Source organism: Sprattus sprattus, assembly GCF_963457725.1.
Source record: "Sprattus sprattus genome assembly, chromosome: 1".
Lineage (NCBI taxonomy): Eukaryota > Metazoa > Chordata > Actinopteri > Clupeiformes > Clupeidae > Sprattus > Sprattus sprattus.
In genome coordinates, this window is record NC_137920.1 from 70,527,318 (window position 1) to 70,547,875 (window position 20,558).

The 20,558-nt window shown below is 41.0% G+C and overlaps 1 protein-coding gene across 1 annotated transcript in view; it reads left to right on the forward strand.

Moving 5' to 3' along the window:
• adamts2a (ADAM metallopeptidase with thrombospondin type 1 motif, 2a) overlaps positions 1 to 17,470 on the forward strand; it is a 42,413-nt gene extending 24,943 nt beyond the window's left edge. Inside the window, exons 7-21 of the mRNA XM_080833283.1 lie at positions 117 to 260; positions 446 to 584; positions 1,942 to 2,055; positions 4,042 to 4,187; positions 4,506 to 4,681; positions 6,555 to 6,688; positions 7,991 to 8,114; positions 8,756 to 8,836; positions 9,287 to 9,450; positions 9,853 to 10,012; positions 11,862 to 11,994; positions 12,228 to 12,435; positions 12,526 to 12,655; positions 13,327 to 13,401; positions 15,736 to 17,470. Of these exons, the coding sequence (XP_080689409.1) occupies positions 117 to 260; positions 446 to 584; positions 1,942 to 2,055; positions 4,042 to 4,187; positions 4,506 to 4,681; positions 6,555 to 6,688; positions 7,991 to 8,114; positions 8,756 to 8,836; positions 9,287 to 9,450; positions 9,853 to 10,012; positions 11,862 to 11,994; positions 12,228 to 12,435; positions 12,526 to 12,655; positions 13,327 to 13,401; positions 15,736 to 16,523 (2,716 nt within the window). The 3' untranslated portion in view covers positions 16,524 to 17,470. The remainder of the gene's footprint in view (positions 1 to 116; positions 261 to 445; positions 585 to 1,941; positions 2,056 to 4,041; positions 4,188 to 4,505; positions 4,682 to 6,554; positions 6,689 to 7,990; positions 8,115 to 8,755; positions 8,837 to 9,286; positions 9,451 to 9,852; positions 10,013 to 11,861; positions 11,995 to 12,227; positions 12,436 to 12,525; positions 12,656 to 13,326; positions 13,402 to 15,735) is intronic.
• The last annotated feature ends 3,088 nt before the right edge of the window (positions 17,471 to 20,558 follow it).

Genomic DNA, 20,558 nt, shown 5'->3' on the forward strand with positions numbered 1-20,558 from the left:
TCCCTCTCTCCTTCTCTCTCTCTCCCTCTCTCTCTCTCTCTCTCTCTCTCTCTCTCTCTCTCCCTCTCTCTCTGCCCCTCTGGTGTTGGTGTGTGAATGTATTTGGGGGTTGGCAGGCTGGGCATGGAGCATGACGGAGAGGGCAATGACTGTGAGGATGAGGTGCCAATGGGCAGCATCATGGCCCCTCTGGTCCAGGCAGCCTTCCATCGCTTCCACTGGTCCCGCTGCAGTCGCGAGGAGCTCCACAAATACCTCAAGTGAGTGACCCCAAACCTCTCAGCTACTCCTTTGCTCTCTCCATCTAATAAGTACTCTATATCTAATATGTATTCTTATTACAACCATCTGATTCAAGGTAGACAAGTGAAGTTGACTGTTTTGTAATTGTGTATTTATTACCTGGAGGATTTTAAACTGAACTCCTCTCTGCCACCTGATGCAGTACCTATAACTGTCTCCGGGACGATCCCTTCGATCACAACTGGTCTGACTCTGGCCGGCCAGGACTGCCAGGCCTCCATTACTCCATGAATGACCAGTGCCGCTTCGACTTTGGGCTGGGCTTCATGATGTGCAGTGAGGTGACTGCATTTCTCTCTGCTTATGTTCACTAGTTTTAAAATGATAGTGTGTTTCAACTATGCTATTAGCTAGCTATTTAATCTATGTTTTTAACTATGCTATTAGCTAACTATTTAAGCTATGTTTCAACTATGCTATTAGCTAACTATTTAAGCTATGTTTCAACTATGCTATTAGCTAACTATTTAAGATATGTTTTTAACTATGTTTTTACTATGTACTGGCTCTGTGGCACTCTGAGATTCAAGAGTGTGGCAACCCTGAGATTCTTTTGAATGAAAAATTCAAAAATTAAAGGCATTATTATTATTATTATTATTATTCTAAGTACAACTCTCTAATGACGTAGTCCATGAATTAGAGTTAGTCCATAGAGATGTATTTGGTCTGTGCGAGAGGTACAGTAGTACAAAAGTCATAAGACTATAGCAAGGGCAGTTTGATAACAAGGCTGGCTCCCTTCTCCCCTCGCACATCTGCGCTGCACTGACAGATTAAAAGCCTTGGCTAGTTTGAGAAAGATGTCCAGGTGGTTTGTGCTGTCTCAAAAATTACCATGCACTTTCGGAATGCAGTCAGCCATCCGTGAACTAAAAAAAAAGTTGCAGACGTGTGGCCCCCTTTACCTGAACAGAGAGAGTAGGGAGTATACTTTTCTTGACAGTGCAGTGTTGTTCTCTTGCCTCTGTCTTGCTTTCTTAAAGGCACCCAGTGCAACTTTCGAGGCTTAAAAATAAACATTCAATTTCTAGTCTTTTTTACACGTAGTAAGTTTCAATAACTCCATACCATTACATACCGACATTCAAGCAGCAAAGATGAGACGTCGTTGAGTGGTGAGAACTGATAGAAAATCGATAACAACAACAATCGCCGCCATTTTCTTTATTTTTTTTAACCTGCAATAAATAAAGCAGGCTTCCAGTCAATGGAAAAATGGCTTCTCCCCACCGGCGATTGTTGTTGTTTACGATTTTCTATCAGTTCTCACCACACAACGACGTCTCATCTTTGCTCCTTGAATGTCGATATGTAATGGTATGGCGTTATTGAAACTTACTACGTCTAAAAAATAGTAGAAATTGAATGTTTATTTTTCATTGAATGTTTACATAAAGTTGCACTGGGTGCCTTTAACTGGCTTTAGGGTCTCAGAGATGTTTTTGTTGTGATGGCTACATGTGCATTTGTGTGTGTATGTCTTGCTATGCAATGGCATGCTTCTATATAGAAGACAGGCACTCTGAGATTCTTTGGAATGAAAAGTGCGTTAAAAATAAAATAAATTATTATTATTATTATTATTATATGAGTAACATTTGACTGTTGTTCATGGAGCATATCTCTTTCTTTTAGTACAGCACCTACGACCCCTGCAAGCAGCTCTGGTGCAGCCATCCTGAAAACCCCTTCTTCTGCAAAACCAAGAAGGGCCCACCCATTGATGGCACCAGGTGCGGATCAGGCAAGGTAGGGTATCGTTTATCTCAGTTGTATCTCTTTTTACCTCTGTCTGTTTTTCCCATTCTCTCTCTCTCTCTCTCTCTCTCTCTCTCTCTCTCTGCCTCTCTCTCTCTCTCTCTCGCTCTGCCTCTCTCTCTCTCTCTCTGCCTCTCTCTCTCTCTCTCTCTCTCTGGCGTTTCATCTCAGGTAACTGTGACTCCCTAGCACACCCTACTGTCCTTCCCTCAACATTGCAGACCACACATGCACTGTCATTTAAATCTGCTGTTTTGCCTAATTCATGTAAAGACGCACCATGTACGTGTGTGACCACAACATGTTGTGAACCTGGAAATTAAATTTTTAAACTGCATGCAATATTGCACAACCATATAATATGAGTTGTGCAGAGAACTGTTTCACCATGATTTTCATGCACAGTCTGTATTCATTTTTGTATGCTTTTTTCTTACTAATTCATTCACTTATTCACGGTGATTTGCAAATTCCTGCCAAGCAATTAGTTTGTGACGCTGCATTTTTCCTAATTAACACACATTGTCTTTCTTTATTTGCCTCCTAATGGTGGCATAAGGTTACACACAGTCTGTCTCAACCATTGCTTAATGTCCCATTATTTTGGTCTGATGGATTGAAGAAGAAAATTGTGATTGTGGAAATGCTGAGGTTGCATTTGTATTAAAAGCCAACACTACCACTGTAAGTGTGTATTGAAAGGCAACACTACCAGTGTGGATCTTATTGAAAGGCAACACTACCAGTGTGAGTGTGTATTGAAAGTTAACACTACCAGTGTGGATGTTATTGAAAGGCCACACTACCAGTGTGAGTGTGTATTGAAAGCCAACACTACCAGTGTGGATGTTATTGAAAGGCAACACTGCCAGTGTGAGTGTGTATTGAAAGCCAACACTACCAGTGTGGATGTTATTGAAAGGCAACACTACCAGTGTGAGTGTGTATTGAAAGCCAACACTACCAGTGTGGATGTATATTGAAAGGCAACACTGCCAGTGTGAATGTATATTGAAAACCAACACTACCAGTGTGGATGTGTATTGAAAGGCAACACTACCAGTGTGAGAATGTATTGCTGAGGTTGTATTTGTATTGAAATCCAATGTGTGTGTGACCTCCTTAAAACATCAGAATGCAGCTTTTTGGCAGCTTTGAGGTATGCCTTTATAGGCAACTAGCTTTGCTACCATTTACATTTACATTTAGTCATTTAGCAGACGCTTTTATCCAAAGCGACTTACACATGTATACACATTTAAACTGATGGCACACTGCACATCAGGAGCAATTAGGTAGGTTCAGTGTCTTGCTCAAGGACGCTTCGACAGGGAATCGAACTAGCAACCTTCTCATTACTAATCGACTTCTCTACCTCCTGTACCACTGTCACCCCCATTTACCTAGTCATTTTGATGGTATGTGGTGTATGGTCATGTGAAGGACAGATAAACACACCTGTCACTCCCACTAGCTGTCCAGGCTCTGCACTATTTACTGTATTCAGTGGTCCAAGTAGGACCACCCTGCAAGAATGCAAGAGAAGCAAAACATTGCCAACTATATTGCCAAAAGACCAAAAAATACTACCAAGCTTTTGTGTGTGCCAGTTGGGCCGGTGTTCATGTGTGAAAGGTTTTTCCATGCCTTTTAGGTCGTTAGCAGGCTACATTAAGCCCGAAAATCGTTACTGCTGTTTTAAAGAAATTATAATTTTTTAATATAATCATAGTTTGAAAAGGTTTCCATTATTATTATTTGTGTTGTTTTACTACTAATAATATGATGTTTCACATCATGCTTAATTAACTACAGTCAGTATCAACAGCAGTTTCAAACAGTTGAGGTGCAGCAATATCTAAGTTTCAGGAACAGTTGAAGTTCAGTTAAGTTCAGTCTAATTTGCCAAAGTGCCTGTGATTTCTGCCAACCTGTCACCTCTCTCACCATACAGCTCTCTGTGTCTGTGTCTCCCAGCACTGCTTCAAAGGGCATTGCATCACCCTGACGCCAGACATCTTGAAGCAGGATGGGAGCTGGGGTCAGTGGAGCAAATTTGGCTCCTGTTCTCGCACCTGTGGCGGTGGTGTGCGCTTCCGCACTCGGCAGTGTGACAACCCAATGTGAGTAGCAGACGCTGGTCTTTCCATTACTGCAATTTCCATACCAGACCAGACAGTGTCTGGATTTATTTTGAATTCATGCCTCCGGAGGATCCTTTGTTGAAGGATCCTTTGTTGAAGACACCTTTAATAGTGAAATAATTGATCAGCTAAATGTATTGTGTTGTTTAAATTATATTCTCTTATTTCTGTAAAATGATACTAACTTCTGGCTTTGGCTGGATGTGTGTTTATTTGGGACTTACTTAATTAAATGTGTCAAAAACTCTGTTTTCTCTCTGTTTGTCTGTGGGAAACTTGATGAATTTATCTCACCAGCCCTGCCAATGGAGGACGCACCTGCTACGGCAACAGCTATGAATTTCAAATGTGCAGCATGGAGGAGTGTGCTAAAGTCCTCGCTGACTTCAGAGAAGAGCAATGCAAGATGTGGGACCCCTACTTCAAGCATCAGAGCACCCTCCACCACTGGTTACCATATGAGCATGCTGACCGTAAGTTATCATAGCTGGGCAGGAAATAAAGAACAAATACAGTACATATTCACTCTCTTTTTTCAACTTCGCCTCTCAAATACCGGCATGCTTGTGGCCTGACGATTCCAGGAAACTTTATTCATTTCTGTAACTTATTTAGCATTTACATTTAGCAGACGCTTTTATCCAAAGCGGCTTTGATTTATTATATTTGATTTATTTTTCATTTTTATTATTAGAAACCTATTTGATTATATCGGGTGGTGAATCCATTTGGATTTCGGAAGAGGCACCTACAAAGTTGAAGGTGTAATTATGCAGACTGTGAATCTGAATTTGCAGTATCTTTAATAGTACGTCTGCAGTGCCATGACTTCTGTCTTTAACTCCATATTCTCTTACCTGACGCGCTGTGAGAGATTTACCATCCCTCCTCCTGCCTTTCACATTAAAGACACTGTGGGGAATGTCTACTTTATGGCCCACGGGCAGCAGCTGTTATTTCCAACTGTATGTTTGTCTTGGCCTGGGACGCGCAGCCTTCAGGAGCATTCCTCCCCGGGTCCACCCAAGGCAGCGTCCCAGATCGACTTTTATGGTAGACAGTTGCAACCTACAGTATTTGATACATAATGTGGGCAATAGCGAAGGCAGAATGATGAGTTAGAGAATAAAGGAATCAATTCATTTGCCTGGAAGGTATCATTTACTGGACGTATACTTTGTCAGGAAATCTCTACCCTGAGGAATCAGGGGCCCTTAAAGGTGTAGTCCGTGATTCTAATACAATACACTTTGTGTCAAATTCATCCAGTTGCTCCTTAGGGTCCTCTAGCTGCCCGCCCTGTGTGCACTAAAAAAAAAACCTCTTTTTTTAACCTATATTCTTTCTCCTGCTCCTGTAAATGGGGGAAAAAACATCATGGCTCGGACCAAGCCATAAACATTACCAGCCAACTTTGCTTTTGACTTTAAAAGTTTTGTTGTTGTGGCTGTTGGTTTTTCATTGTTGTTTATTTTAGATAATATTGAATCGTAGTTCTCTGACAATGAGAGCTCATGTGAGGTCTCAGGCTGATGACTCGTGGAAAAGGTTATGTCACGTTGCAAGACTCCAGCTTTCCACAGGGCAGGATTGCACGTATACTGTGCAGAACTCAATTAAGCTGCCCTGGAAATAAAGCTGAAGTGTTTACTCTTCCGCCGCTGCTTAGCGTACATGTGTCCATTTTAAACGTCAGGGGTACCACAAATTAAGTTACATTTTCCTCTCATGTGGTCCATGTTTGAAATGTGATGATTATTATTACAAATTGGTGTCATTTAATAGATATGTTAACCACACTGCAGAATGTCAAATGGCATGGAAATGGCCTGCAGTGTTACTTCCAGACAATAAAAGTCAGTTTTGGAAAAGCAAAGTAAGAAATAGAAATGGAAAACAGTCTTATTTGCAATAAAAGTCATGCAACATAAAAGTATAAATGGAAAAAAAATGGATTAACTGACAATACAAAAAATGAAAGAAAGCCACAGATACAGTCTCATGGAAAGACAGTTGAACACTTCACAGAAGAAACCAGTCACATAGATATTTATTAATGCTTTCATTCTTAAGTGTTGTTTCACTTCCCTATACACTCTCTCTGTATCAATTGCTAGCTAATTTACTCATTTATTTAATGTATATTATATGTAATTATATCATGTTATATATTTTAGAATACATTTATAACCCTTCTGTATAAATTGCTAAAATATTACTTGTGAAATCTTTAATGGCTAGAAGCGAAGCTTCTTACAAAATATGAAGCGGATTCACAAAATATGAAGCAGTGAATGATTTTAGTGCAGTGAGTTTCATAACCATCCTTTTGATCTTTCTTCTCAGCGGATGAACGTTGCCAGCTTTACTGTCAGTCAAACGAGACGGGAGATGTGGTCCCAATGAAAAGAATGGTGCATGATGGGACGCGTTGCTCCTACAAGGATCCTTACAGTATCTGCGTGCGTGGGGAATGTGAGGTCAGTATCAGTGTGTGAGTGGGGCTAAATATCTCTATGTGAGGTCAGTATCTGTATGTTGGACAATGTGAGATCAGTTTTATGTGTGGAGCAACATTAAGTTTCATTGATGTGCAACTGGCAATGAGCAAAGCCGCACATGAACTTAAGCTGATTTCATGACTCGGCAAAATCATTTAGGTTATTTAATACCATGAGCAAGATCCTAAGCGCTAACATGGGTGGTTCAGTGCAATGCTCCCACACGCCACACTATAGCTCCAGTTAATGCATGACGGACTTTGCTCATTGCTCGTTGCTCGTCAATTTAAATAGGGCCCAGTATCTTAGGTCAGCGCCTGTGCGGGGGTCCTTGCCATAGGTCACTGCCTATTTGTGATGAGATTAGAGTGTCTGTGTGCAGAAATCTGAAGAAGGAGAGCATTTCTGTGTGAGGGGAATTCTGAGTCATTGTATGGGTGACTTGTGAAATGTAAATGTTTTGTGAATTCAGGCTCTGTGTGTGAAGAAATGTAAGTTTTGTTTTAGTTTTTTTTGTTTAAGGGAATGTGGGTTTCTGTGATATCAGGTTCTTTGTTTAAGTGATTGTGGGTTTAAGTGATATCAGGTTCTTTATTTAAGGGAATGTGGGTTTCTCTGATATCAGGTTCTTGGTCTAAGGGAATGTGAGGCCAGTATATGTGCTGAGGAAGTGTTAGGTCAGTTCTTGCAAGGAATGCATCCTGAAAGTACGCTTTGCCAATCTGTTATCCCGCAACAAAAAAATCACCCTGCAAATCTAAATCGTCTACTGCATATCTGAGCTGCCAGAGCCTGTATTCATTATGCTTTTTCCACTACTCCGTCCTTAAATGATCCATTCAGATTAACTGTGTGTGGAAGAAAGTTTATCTTCACATTTTGATCTGGAGAATTACCCAGGTGGTATGTATTAACACATTCAAGCCATTTTAGGCTCAGATTGCAGCACAAAGAATTTGAAGAATTCTAAAAACAAAAATGAAAATAAAGCATGAAAAAAAAAAATGCTTATGTGATGTGGATTGGAAGAGGGAAGTATAAGGATTTGATTGTTTATCCTACTGATTTGTTTCAGTATATTGCAGTGATCCTATCACTTTTTAAAACTTTATTTATGGCTTTACGGTTTAATACAGTTAAATGTAGCTGCTCTGAATGGCTTATTCTACAGATAAACACACTCACACTCCGGGAGGAAGGTGGAGTTTTGTCTCTTGAATGTTTGTTCGTGTAGTGTTTTATAATTTGTTTATTAATCTGGCTGGTCCTGTGTCTCCACAGAAAGTTGGCTGTGACTACGTCATCGCCTCAGAGGTGGAGGAGGACAAGTGTGGGGTCTGTGGAGGGGACAACTCCACCTGTAAGATCGTCAAAGGCAACTTCACCCGAAGCACCAAGAAAGAGGGTGATTCCCTTTCTTCAAGTACCGTTCCATTTAACCTCATCTGTTTCACCAGGTCATTTTTTTTAGAGGAAGAGCTGTAATTGTGTTTGAGTGTTGTCTTCCCACAACAAGGTCTGGTAAACTGCAGCATATACTGCACAGTTGGGTGTCTGTTGAGTATGTTCAGTGTGCCGTCTTAGTTCCTGCCTTATAACATTGCAGAAGATGTTTTTGGCTGTTCTCATAGCATTGGCTGTTCTCATAGCATGGATGAGAACGTGTAGTGCCCTTTGTTATATCCCTTTTATTGCATTATAATGAATTAACTGAATTATCTATCACTTTTGAGATCACTGGGATCTCCGCTTATATAAACAGCATTTCTCTGCAGACTAGACAGGGATGATGTGATGTTGTTATCTTTCTGCATGTGCAGACACTGTGATATGGCAGAAACCTGTGGTACTGTAGCTGTTGGGATTGGAAGTGGAAATGGGAAGGAAAAGGGATTTAAAAAAGAAATTCAATACCAATTATGATGTGGATCCAGCTCCTTTGCCAGATGAATTTGGGTGGTCGGGTGCATTTGGATTCCTCCACGTGGTTTTTCTGCTCCTCTGAGAATGTTCCAAGGCAGAGCTTCACATATATTTCATTTCAAGGTTTCCTCAAGATCCTGGAAATCCCCCTGGGGGCCAGGCATCTGCTGATCCGAGAGTTCAAGGGGACCCCTCATATACTAGGTAGGACAGACAAATATTTCCAAGTATCTATTATACATAGGCGTACTCTGAATAATAGTTGCTAAAGCCACCCATGGCCACACACACACACACACACACACACACACACACACACACACACACACACACACACACACACAGACACACACACACACACACACACACAGACACACACACACACACACACACACACACACACACACACACACACAGACACACACACACACACACACACACACACACACACACACACACACACTCAGTTTAATTGTATTTCCCTGAACATTAATAGCATAGTTGTATAAAAGTACTGGTTCTGTGGTGGCCACATGCACCTCAGACTATTTGTGCAATTGGAAGGAAGGCAAAAGAGAAGAAAAGTAAATGAGTTCAAATGTAAAATATCATCATGAATAAATGACAAATAAAGAATTGCTTTTGTATTTGCAGCGGTAAAGAATCAGGCCACAGGCGATGTGTTCCTGAATGATGAGGACGACTTCCCTGAGTCTCGGACCGTCATAGAGAAAGGAGTGGAGTGGGAGTACCAGAATAATGATGACATGGAAATAGTGCAGACTTCAGGGCCTCTAAAATATGCTGTCCTCGTAATGGTAAGTCCAAATGGGTACAGAAGCCTCACATGGAAAAAAAATATCTCATATGTCATTCTCATAATCCTACATAGTGGAGAATCACCAAGCAACTGCTTTGTAACCCCTGTGCCCTTTGGAAGCAAGATCTAAATGATTACTAGAAAAGCATTACACATTACATTTAAACAAGTAGAGCATCTGTACATTTTCACAATTTCTCCTCAACAATTTTGTCTTGCAAAATACTGCATTGTATTTTGGAAGACAAAATTGTTGAGGAGAAATTGTGAAAATGTACAGTCGCTCTACTTGTTTTAATTATCCATATTTAATTATCAGTACACACATATTCTCATAGAAACCTGACTCCAAACACCCACATGGAAATGTGTCTTTGATAGTCTTTCTTCAACCTCTCAGGTACGATCATATGGCGATTCCAAAGTGACTCTCTCCTACAAGTACATCCTGCATGAGGGGCTTCAGTCATCCATCGAGAATAACCTTCTCGTGGAGGACACGGCCTACTTTGAATGGGCGCTGAGAAAGTGGTCCCATTGTTCTAAACCCTGTGGGGGAGGTAGGGCAAACACATTCTTTAACCCTCTATACCCCAATAGAATTCTAGAACACTGCAGCAAATCACTGACAAAATCTGTGAATTCCTTAATTTTTTTGTCATCCTGTAAACAAACAGTTATAGTTAGAAAACAAAGGAAAAATTACAATAACAAGTTTGCTTTGTTTGATAGGGAATTAATAGTTTTTTAATATGATGTAAAATATGTAGTAACATCTACAAATATTAAAATACATAGCTTTAAATAGACCCATACACTCTTAGGGCCCTCATTTCAATGATGGGCAACGCTGGCAACATGCATGCATGTCCTAAAGATAATTTAATAACTTGGTAACTGGGTAAAGTTAGTTTAACATTCAACATTCATTTGACATTCAAAAAACGACTCTATTGAGCCATTTGAGTGGATTACTCAGTGTTTACAAAGTCAGCTGATTTTGTACCTCTCTAGCATCCACAGCAGGCCACATGCATTTGCAAATGTGTAGAAAACGTGAACCAGTTCTATTGTATATTCTATGTCAAAATGTTGGTTAGAGCGGGAAAAATAAACAAATTAATAACTTATGACAAATGAAACCCTCTATGAACATATTTGAATTTAGACAGGGAAGTTGTGAGTCTGTAACATCCACAATTAGCAGGATAGAGTGATGGCTCACTGAAAAAATACAGAATGCAAGTTTTTACAAGGGGGTGTTCTAGACAAATTTGGACATTTCGGACCTTTACACCAGATAAAGCAGATTATGTAAGGGTGGGGTGTGCATTTAAGGGAAATTAACACCCACCCATTGCAGGCAAATGGAGCACAATTTGGTAGATAACAATAATGTGCAGTGACCATTACCACAGAGGCTAGGTCAAATTTTGAAGTGCTTAGGTCTAAACATCTAAAAATGATGACTCAAGCAAGTATGTGTAAGTGAGTGGATGGGAAATTCAGTGGAGAGGAAAATCAGTGAAAAACATGGATACAGTGCATTGCTGGTAAGCTAAAATGCTATATTAGATTTCTTATATTGGGCACTTAACAATGAATTATGTGAATGAAGAAAAGGGCTGACTAGTTTTTGGCCCACTGACCGAGACAGAGCAGCTCATATACGTAGCCTGCTCCACATCAAAAGTTACTTTGGGTCATACTGACCCAAACACAACATGCCTTACTTTTCACACTGAGAGGAATTTCATTACCGATTTCTATAATTTTGCAATGTTGGGTCACTGTGACCCGAACACAGTAGGAGGGTTAAGGGCAGAACATTGTCTCCTCTTGCGTGAAACGCTCCATTCCTGACCGGAAACTTGTTATTTGCTACATTGTAAAAAAAAAAATTGAGCTCCGTGTGTTAAAAAGGTATGTGCGATTTGATTGCGGTTGGCTGATAAAGAATGACTTAATTGCCATTGCCCAGATAACTCAACCCATTTATGCCTGATTGCGCCCTGCTTTGTGTCAATGAAATGAGCAAATATAGATATCTCTTATTCTTGCTGCACGGTTACTCTTGCGTGAAGCTTGTTGTGCTTGTGGCCCTACGAAATTAGGACCCTAAGAGTCATTTAGAAGCCATACCTGGAGACTCAGAGGTCTTTGGCTGGTCCTTATAGCAAAGGTGATAGTGCTAACTGGAATCCTGGAAGTATTCATTAATTAAGGTGAATTGAGGTTGTTATCTCAGGCCAGCACACCCCTCTCTGGCTCCTGAGAGATAAATCTCCAAACCTTCCCAAGGTGACATAGCAATGAGAGGCGTGATGATTAATGAAAGCTCCCATTGGCTATTCAGTGCTGGGGATCCCCTACTGCGTCCCTACTGCATCCTCTTCTGTGTCTCTACAGGCAAGCAGTACACGCGCTTCGGCTGCAGACGAAAGGCAGACGGCAAGATGGTCCACCGCACGTACTGCTCAAATATTCCCAAACCCCGCGCCATCGGCCGAGTGTGTAATGTGAAGGAATGCTCACAACCCATGTACAGTATACCAACTTTTTCAATACCAATTTTTCCAAATATAGCTGTAGGCTATCATGTTAAAGGCTTTACAGTGTTTTATCTCTCAGCATGCAAAGTTTCACGCTAATGGAGCATCTTCTGTGTGTGTGTGTGTGTGTGTGTGTGTGTGTGTGTGTGTGTGTGTGTGTGTGTGTGTGTGTGTGTGTGTGTGTGTGTGTGTGTGTGTGTGGGTGTGCCTCTCCTTCCCCCAGCTGGGAGACGGGAGAGTGGGAGGACTGTAGCCGGACGTGCGGTAAGACGGGCTACCAGATGCGCAGCGTCCGCTGTTTGCAGCCCCAGACAGACGGCACGCGCCGCTTCATCCACAGCAAGTTCTGCAACGACGACCGGCCCGAGAGCAGGCAGCCCTGCAACCGCCAGCTCTGCCCTGCACAGTGGAGAGCTGGACCCTGGTCCTTGGTATGTTAGTGTATAAAAAAAAACATTCAAATCACTCAAAAAAAAGGCATGAAGAACACAAGGAGTATTTTTGTGTGTGTGTGTTTTTAGTGTTCAGTGACGTGTGGGAATGGAACCCAGGAGCGGCAGGTTCAGTGTAATTCGGCGGATAATGCAGAGGGCCAGTGTCTGGAGCCCAAACCAGGCACCATCAGACCTTGCCATCCCATCCCATGCCCCAGTAAGTGGCCATACCTCATACACAAATGTACTCAGGGTGCGATTTGTCCAAAAACCAGAGGGGGGGATGTTTTTTTTTTTTTTGTTTTTAATCATGAAAAAAAAAACAAGCAATACATAGGCCTAATTATCTTCATATACATGCATCATATATGTCTATGATATGATAATCGCTGCTAGACGCTCAGTTCTTGTGCTCCCTCTCATTCACGTTTAAATACTGAAACCGAAACTGAAACTTTGAAACTGAAACGCAACCTTTTTGGACAGAACTCACTACAGTAGCCTATACACGGAAATTAGCAAAGCCAGCGAATTCTGAGAATGCCGACAGTACGGGTAAGGTGAACGTTAGTGCCAGCGATGTAGGCAAGTGTAAGAAAACGCTGTCACAACCTGTCTGTTTTTTCATTGTTTTTTTAATAATTGAGGGTTATCCCCCCCATGTATGAAATTCATCCAGCTGAGGTGGGGATGTAAAAACCAGAGGGGGGGTAAATCCCCCCCATCCCCCCCGGCAAATCGCACCCTGAATGTACTACCACACACTGCAAACATAGAATTACAGTTTTGCAGCCAATTGAGCAATACTTTTTTTCTTTATCAGGTTTTCCTCTTCATGCAGACCATTCTCAACTGACATAACTGTCCTATACCTCTCTGTCTCCCCAGATCAAACCAAAAACTTTATAATCCAGTGGCTCTCCAGACCCGACCCGAAGGTTTCTGCGCCCAAGACCTCCTCAAGTAAATGTCCTCTCTCTAGCCGCCAATGCCCAGTGCAGCGTGCACCTCTGCTGGCCTGGGCACTGCCTCTTTTCCTGTCCCTCTGGCTGCGACTCTCTCTGCCCTGACTAACCCCTCCTGCTCCACCTCCTCCTCCTCCTCCTCTTCTTCCAACTCCTCCTCTGCTGGGCCTCTGTCTGGAGCCTCACTCTTCCTTTGATTGTTTCTGGAGAAAGGCACTCCTCTGCTGACTCTCCTCCTCCTGCTGCTGCCGATGCTGCGTTGCAGTCTGTCAGAAGGGGCGGCACCTGTGTTGGGTCAGGGGGCTGAAGCTTTTGAGTGGAATTTCGGAAAACCCAATCGGGGCGGGGTGGGGGGCTTCCTGTTCGGACGAACAGAGGGCCAATGGTGATTGTGAACCGCTGCGCACAGAGAAGTGTCGTTGTTGTGGGTGCACTGTACAGCGGGGAGAATATAAACCTTCACATTTTTGCTGCTATTTCACAACTAGTGCAGTGAACAAGAAGCTCATGAACTCTCTGAATGGATGGACAATATTATTCTTCAGAGATGTTCAGCTGTCTATGGAGACTTTATATTTTTGAATAGAATGATTGTACTTGAACATTGAAGCAAACGATTGACGTGTATGTGGATCTGACCTTTAACCTATTCTGAAACTGACAACTAGTGTAAGCACCCTGAGCACACTTATGTGCATTCGAGGGCCAGACTGCAACGGTCTTTTGCCATACCTCTTTCACAAGCAAACATGTCTTCAAATGTATCTCTGTTAGTAGCAGTCTTTATACAAAACCGTTCAGATGTTTAAATATAAATTGGGCGTTAATTTGAGAAACATAGATATATTTACCTCAGTCGTCTACTTGTTTTTATCTCTTAATGAAATATTATTTGCCTTACTTTGGAAAGATCAGCCAGATGAAAATAGTTTTCCGTCACTTCAAGGTTACTTTTCCTTTGTATGGAGAGTATAGGCAGCTACAAAAAGGCCAGATGAGTCTTAACACCAAATGCAGTTTTTCTGTTTTTTAAATATCACTGATTTCTGTGTTATCTTTGCTGTGTAAAATCAGAAGGACTTTAACATTGTGGTTCCCTGGAGAGAGATCTACATAAATGTGTCAAAAATATCAAAGGATGTTAACTGTATTTAAGTAAATGTCAGTGTCTCTTGAAGATTACCATATTATATGATTATGGAAATGCTCTATATTCTGCATAAATATTTTGTTGACCACTGTCTGGACATTCAGCCTGCCAGGTTAACTTTGAAAGGATACTCTGGCATGACAATGTGTATAAGACTTGCTTATATATACTTAAGAGCACTGTTGTAATTTTGCTGTCAAAATGAATTACTGTATGTAATCGTAAAAGTATTAATAACTTCCCTCATGTTGTGGTCATGATTTTTATGTAAAGGTTATTAACTCAATGTGGTGGTCTTAGGACAACCTTTCTCCACATTCTGAACACTTATATTTTTATATCACATTTTCTATAGAAGTGGTTTAAATCAAATGCATCTTGAAATTAAGTGAATCAGCAGAAAGGGTTCAGTTTCCCAACTGTGTCCAGTAAATGGTTGAACTCTGCCCCTCTTTGTTTAAATGCTCACATACTTTCCCTAGAATGTCATGTGCACTGTAGCAGGAGGATTTGCAATGTCTCCATCAGCTTCGGCAGACTAGCCACAGAAGTTTAATTTGAGCCGTCTGAACAATTAGCCCTCAATGACCATAATTATTCAGTCATCCAATTAGAGATGTGGTCACCAATGACTTTTCCAGCACACTGTAGAACCGGCAGAACATGTGGAGGGTGGCATAGGCACGTGTGTACGTTGGTCTTGGCCTTGGCCTTGGCGTTAACCTTTTTGAAATATAAGTATTTTACCAGATGATCTTTTGAATGAATGTCCTCTTCTGAAACAGGCACTGTAGTTGCAATATAGCAACCTTGAAATGATAGTCACCTTGCTTTTTAAATCTCTTGTTTCACTTCTTTTTTTTTTTTTGCATTTGGGATTAACACAGGGCTTTATGATACATGTGCTCCATTGTAATTCCAGTATTCTGATTAGATTTTCATGAAACAAGTGTTTCATGTATCACTGCAAAATTATTTTGTGCTTGCCTTGGTCTCTTCCTAGTAGGTTTGGTGAGGTTTAAGGAATAAAAGACAAGGGAAATATAATACATAAATAACATTGCATGGAATGTACTCATTTAATCTTTTTATTTCTTTACACACCTCTGTGAGCTTTCTATGGTAGGTCAGTCCCATTACGTACCTGTCGGCTTCTCTGAACTTTGCTGGTTTGTTTTTCAGGGCAGAGCTGTAAGACGGATAAGTCTGTCTTCTGTCGAATGGAGATGCTGAGCAAGTACTGCTCCAATCAAGTGTACAAGCAGATGTGCTGTAAATCCTGCAACGATGGGAACTTTAGCGCCACCAACTGGAGCCTTACCACCACCCCAGCTCATGTCAACCGCACATACACCAGCTCCCCTTCCCCAGCCTACACCGTGGATTATTTTGATCCCACTGAAGACTATTTCCCTGTTATCCCCATAACCAGTGCATACAGGACAACAGTGAGTACCACTGACCTCTTCAGTATGAAAAGACACACGACAGCAATCCCTACAACCACTTCAGAGGAGACTACATTTCCCATAAGCACTAGCACCAAAGAGGATACCATTGATAGTACCACTTCAAGACCAAGAACAACTTCCTCAACTCCCAGGTCTGTTGTCCCCACATCCTGGCCCGATGTGATTAGGTCCTGGAGTCCCACCACTAACCCCACTGCCAAGCCCAGGGCCGACACGAGCCAGCACCCGGCCAAAAAGACCACGCAGCCAACAGTCACAAGTTCACCTCACACTCCTGTGCCGCCGAAGCCAAGCGACAGGAGAGACAATAACTCCGTCGACGTGTCATACCAGATTGTTGATGTTGACAATGAGGTTTCTCCTAATGTCTTTATTCTCAGAAAACGACCTCATCCGTTTCAAGAGAAAACGCAGAATAAACGGATTCAACAGCTTCTGGCAGAAAAGAGGAGGCAGGACTTGTTCAAACGGCTGAGAAGGAGACCACCAGTGCAATAGATTCTTGGCGTTTTATCTCTTAGAGACATTTTTTTTCCCAAATTGCAGTCTTCATGTCAAGATCACATTTCAGCTCTCCTGATAAGATCCGTCCAGTTTCATGGCTACTGTTGTTGACTAGCCAGCTACTGGTCCAGCTAAATCCAGTGGATAACAATGAATTGAAAAGGTTCTCGTTTAGGAATATGAAAGACATGTTCACATTAACATTTACAAGTAAACAATGCTTGAAGGGTAAAGCCAGCTTGCAAAATATGCACTTTTTTTTAACCTTTAAGGATAATTTAAAATATGCAACTATCCATTTCAGTTCAGGAAGAGTGAGAAGTAATTTGCACATTGTTACGAACAACGATTTGGCTTAACTTCCATTTTGACAGCACTGTGCATTTTACACAGTGAATTTTACACAGTGATATTTAAAAGATACAGTGAGCACACCATTTTTTCCATGTTAATTAAATATCCTATCATAGCTTTTACAAGCAAGGCTGCTTATATTCTGAAAAATCTAAATTCTTTGCTATTGCATCCTGTGGAATGGTCCTTGCACATCTTTCTAAGCTTATCTGTGGTCTTGGGTTTAATACTGTGGCAAAAATCAGGTCTTGATGAAAATGTTGTATATGTGGACTGAAATGTTCTCCAGCATACACTGTGGCAAGCTCTCAAGAACCCAAAATGTGGTATTAATAATTAAAAGAATTACATTGCCGTCCTTGACTTTGTACATATGGTTTTAGATTTTTATTTTTTATATTTATTGAACTGTCTGTTGCATTATCTTCACATTATCATTGCAGCTTACTATCAGAGTTTCCATTTCTGCTATGGAATGGCAGACTGTTGAATGCTTTTACAATATGCAAGTGCATGCAGCATGAGCAGTATCTCAGCGCACACCAGACCATCACAAGTGTCCTTTACATTATTCACACCCACTCTTAAAAAAGAAAACATGAAGAGATGATAAGTGACTTTTTTATAGTAATTTAATAAATTTGCAATTGAAATAATTATTGGTCATTGCGTTGTGTTTCTTGATTAATTCACACTAAATAATAAGTTATTAATGTTTGTTTTATAATATGATGACTGCCGGCTTTTTTTCCCTTCGCTATTGCACGGTCTTATATTGTGCAATTTCACAACACAAATTAAGAACACTTAATGATTTAGAGGAGTTTGTGAAAAACATGCATATTCTGATATTTATTGTCAGTTTCAACAGAGAGAAGTCTTTTAAAGTTCTGCCATAGGAGGGCAGTATAGAGGCAAACTTTGGGATTTACATTTTTCTTGTCTCACCGATGTTTCTACTGTTGTTTCGGACCTTTCCCTTTAAATGTATAAGTTTTAATTAGAATGGGATTTCCACAATTACAGTCACAGATAGCTGCACCCTCAACAGAGAGCTTCACCCTCCACAAAGGGTAGCTATACCAACAGCCTGTCAAACATACTCTGTTAGAGGACTGTTAATGTTAGAAGGGCAATCCAGACTTCAATTTGTAGATTTTCAGCGAAAGCAAGTCACTTACAGCATTATAGCATCTCTGTACAGAAACTCCACAGTAAAATGTCTAGTAAACCTGTCTGAGGACTAAACCTTAGACATTTGGAATAGATGCAAACTTGATTGGAGCAGATTTTTGCACATACAAACCATTCCTAAATGTATTCGATAGGTACATTTTTATACATGCATATTTGCTGTCATATATTTTTGTGTGACAAAACAGTGTTTGATAGATTCATTGAAACACGAACATACAGTACATGTCGCAATAAACATTTGGATAGTTACCCTGTCATCCATGTTCTGTGCTGAATTGGTCTATAAAGAGCAGTCCTGGAGCACTTTCTGTCATTGCCATTCATGTTTTGAGAGGTGGAAGGGAAGGGCAACCTTCCATTAACAATCATTCTGCTGCCTTCAATACAAAAACTCTTGCGTCTACAAATTCTCACAGTCCCAAAAGACAGAAAAATACATTGCTAATGCTTAATATTTCATGCAGTTATTTGTGGGAGAGAGAGCCTTTTCCGGTGCGTTGTTCTTTTTTACTTAAGCATAGCACTGCATGCATTAATAATTTACTATGAGTTTACTATTCACTATTGGTAGAAACTGTGCATACTATGAAGGCACAGGGGTAAATGGTGTATTATGCAACCATACTTTTGCAGAGTGAGTCTTTTTTACTAAACTAAGTTTTGCCATCAAGATTTTAAAGGAACCACCATCAAAAGCCATAACAGCATAGAGAACATTTTTGGGCCGTTGAAAAGGTATTCTGTGCTCAGTATTATGTCTTCTTACACAACTCAGCTATATATAAATCCTTTTGAAGGCCACATTAAATTACATCAAAAACAAAATCACATTATAGAGCTGAATCCATGTCTTTGAGACAAAAACGGTTTGTCCAGTTGATGTTCACAGACAAAGGCAAGCCTTCACCAGTTTAAATTAGACTAGACAAATACAATTGTGGCTCAAAAAATGTCACATAATGACTTCCATGCAGACAGTGGTTACATATGAATCCAACCTGATTTATATCACGTCAGTAATATGTAGCTGTGACAGTGGTCTGTGTCCCAACACTGTATTGTACCAGAATACTGAATACAGGTCAAATACTATTTGTACAGCACTGTGCACTATAGGTGTTTGTTTTGAACTCTCAGGCTACCAGGAGACGAGTGCCAAGCCAATGTCTAAACAGTATTTATGTATTCATGTGTGTGTGTGTGTGTGTGTGTGTGTGTGTGTGTGTGTGTGTGTATGTATGCATGTACTGTATGCAGTTTATAACTATGGTTAATAGTCGGGAAAATATGGTAATTGACTATCAAAGTTGCCTCTTCGTATAGAATCACTGACTATTCAGCAGTAATTCATATGTTTTCCTAGCCTTCTGTATGCTGTATTCTGTATTTAGATATGTGTTTATGTGTTTATTTGGCTGGTTCTGCAAAGCTATACAAAATGGAGGCATGTAAATTGAGTGAGACATGCTACTCTGTCTGAAAAACATGAGGCTCGCCAAGTCTGGTTTGACAGCGTTGTGGCCATTTTCCTCCCTGCCTTCCTTCTCCTCTCCACTCCTCTTCTCTCTTGCCCTTCCTCCTCCCATTGCCTCACCTCCTACACTCCTCTCCTTTTCTTCACCTCCTCTCCCATCCTCCCCTGCTTCTAATCCATCCAGTAAGCAACGCTCCCTTTCTCCACACCAACAGAAACCCATTTGGCAAATGATTGCACGCAGCCACAGGGATGGGAATGAAGGTACTATTTTTAGCACCAGGGGAGGGATGAGGGAGGAGTGAGAGTCTGAGGGAGAGAGAGAGAGACAGAGAGAGAGAGAGAGAGAGAAAGACACAAAGAGAGGAAAAAGAAAGGGAGAGAGACATCAACATCATCCTTCTCAGAGCTTGTGGCGTGGAGACTGGAGTGTAGGACAGACTTTGGTGTGGCAGCAGAGGAAGCAGCAGCCGAGGCAGAGGCTCTCCCTGGCAGCAGACACCCAAAACAACACAGGTGGGGCCGTTACTGGAGCATCCCTCACAACCTTAAGCTAATGACACAGACAGTGCAAGGACTAGGCAGAGAAGGATAGGAATGATTGTATCATATTATATGCCTAGAGTTCATCTAGAAATGGTCCTTGCAGAATTTGTAACATAGCCTGGTGTAACAGCAAATAGGTGCCAATTCAATGCATGCATGTAAGGGGAAATTACTGGCTGTATATGCTGTATATAGTCAATGTTATATAGAAATATACAGTACATATTTACATATACTGTACACATATATACACAGCATACATAGCATGCATTGTGCTTTTTCATCTCTGCATAATCTGAAAACATGCCTGTTTTGCAATATGAGGACTGATTTAATGTTCTCAGTTTTTACATGTACTGTAAATGTTTATGTATCAGCTTTTAAACACACACAATGGTGACTATAGTCGTGTCAGTTCAAATTAAATATTCATCTTTAGAGTGGGAGGTGGGATTGAG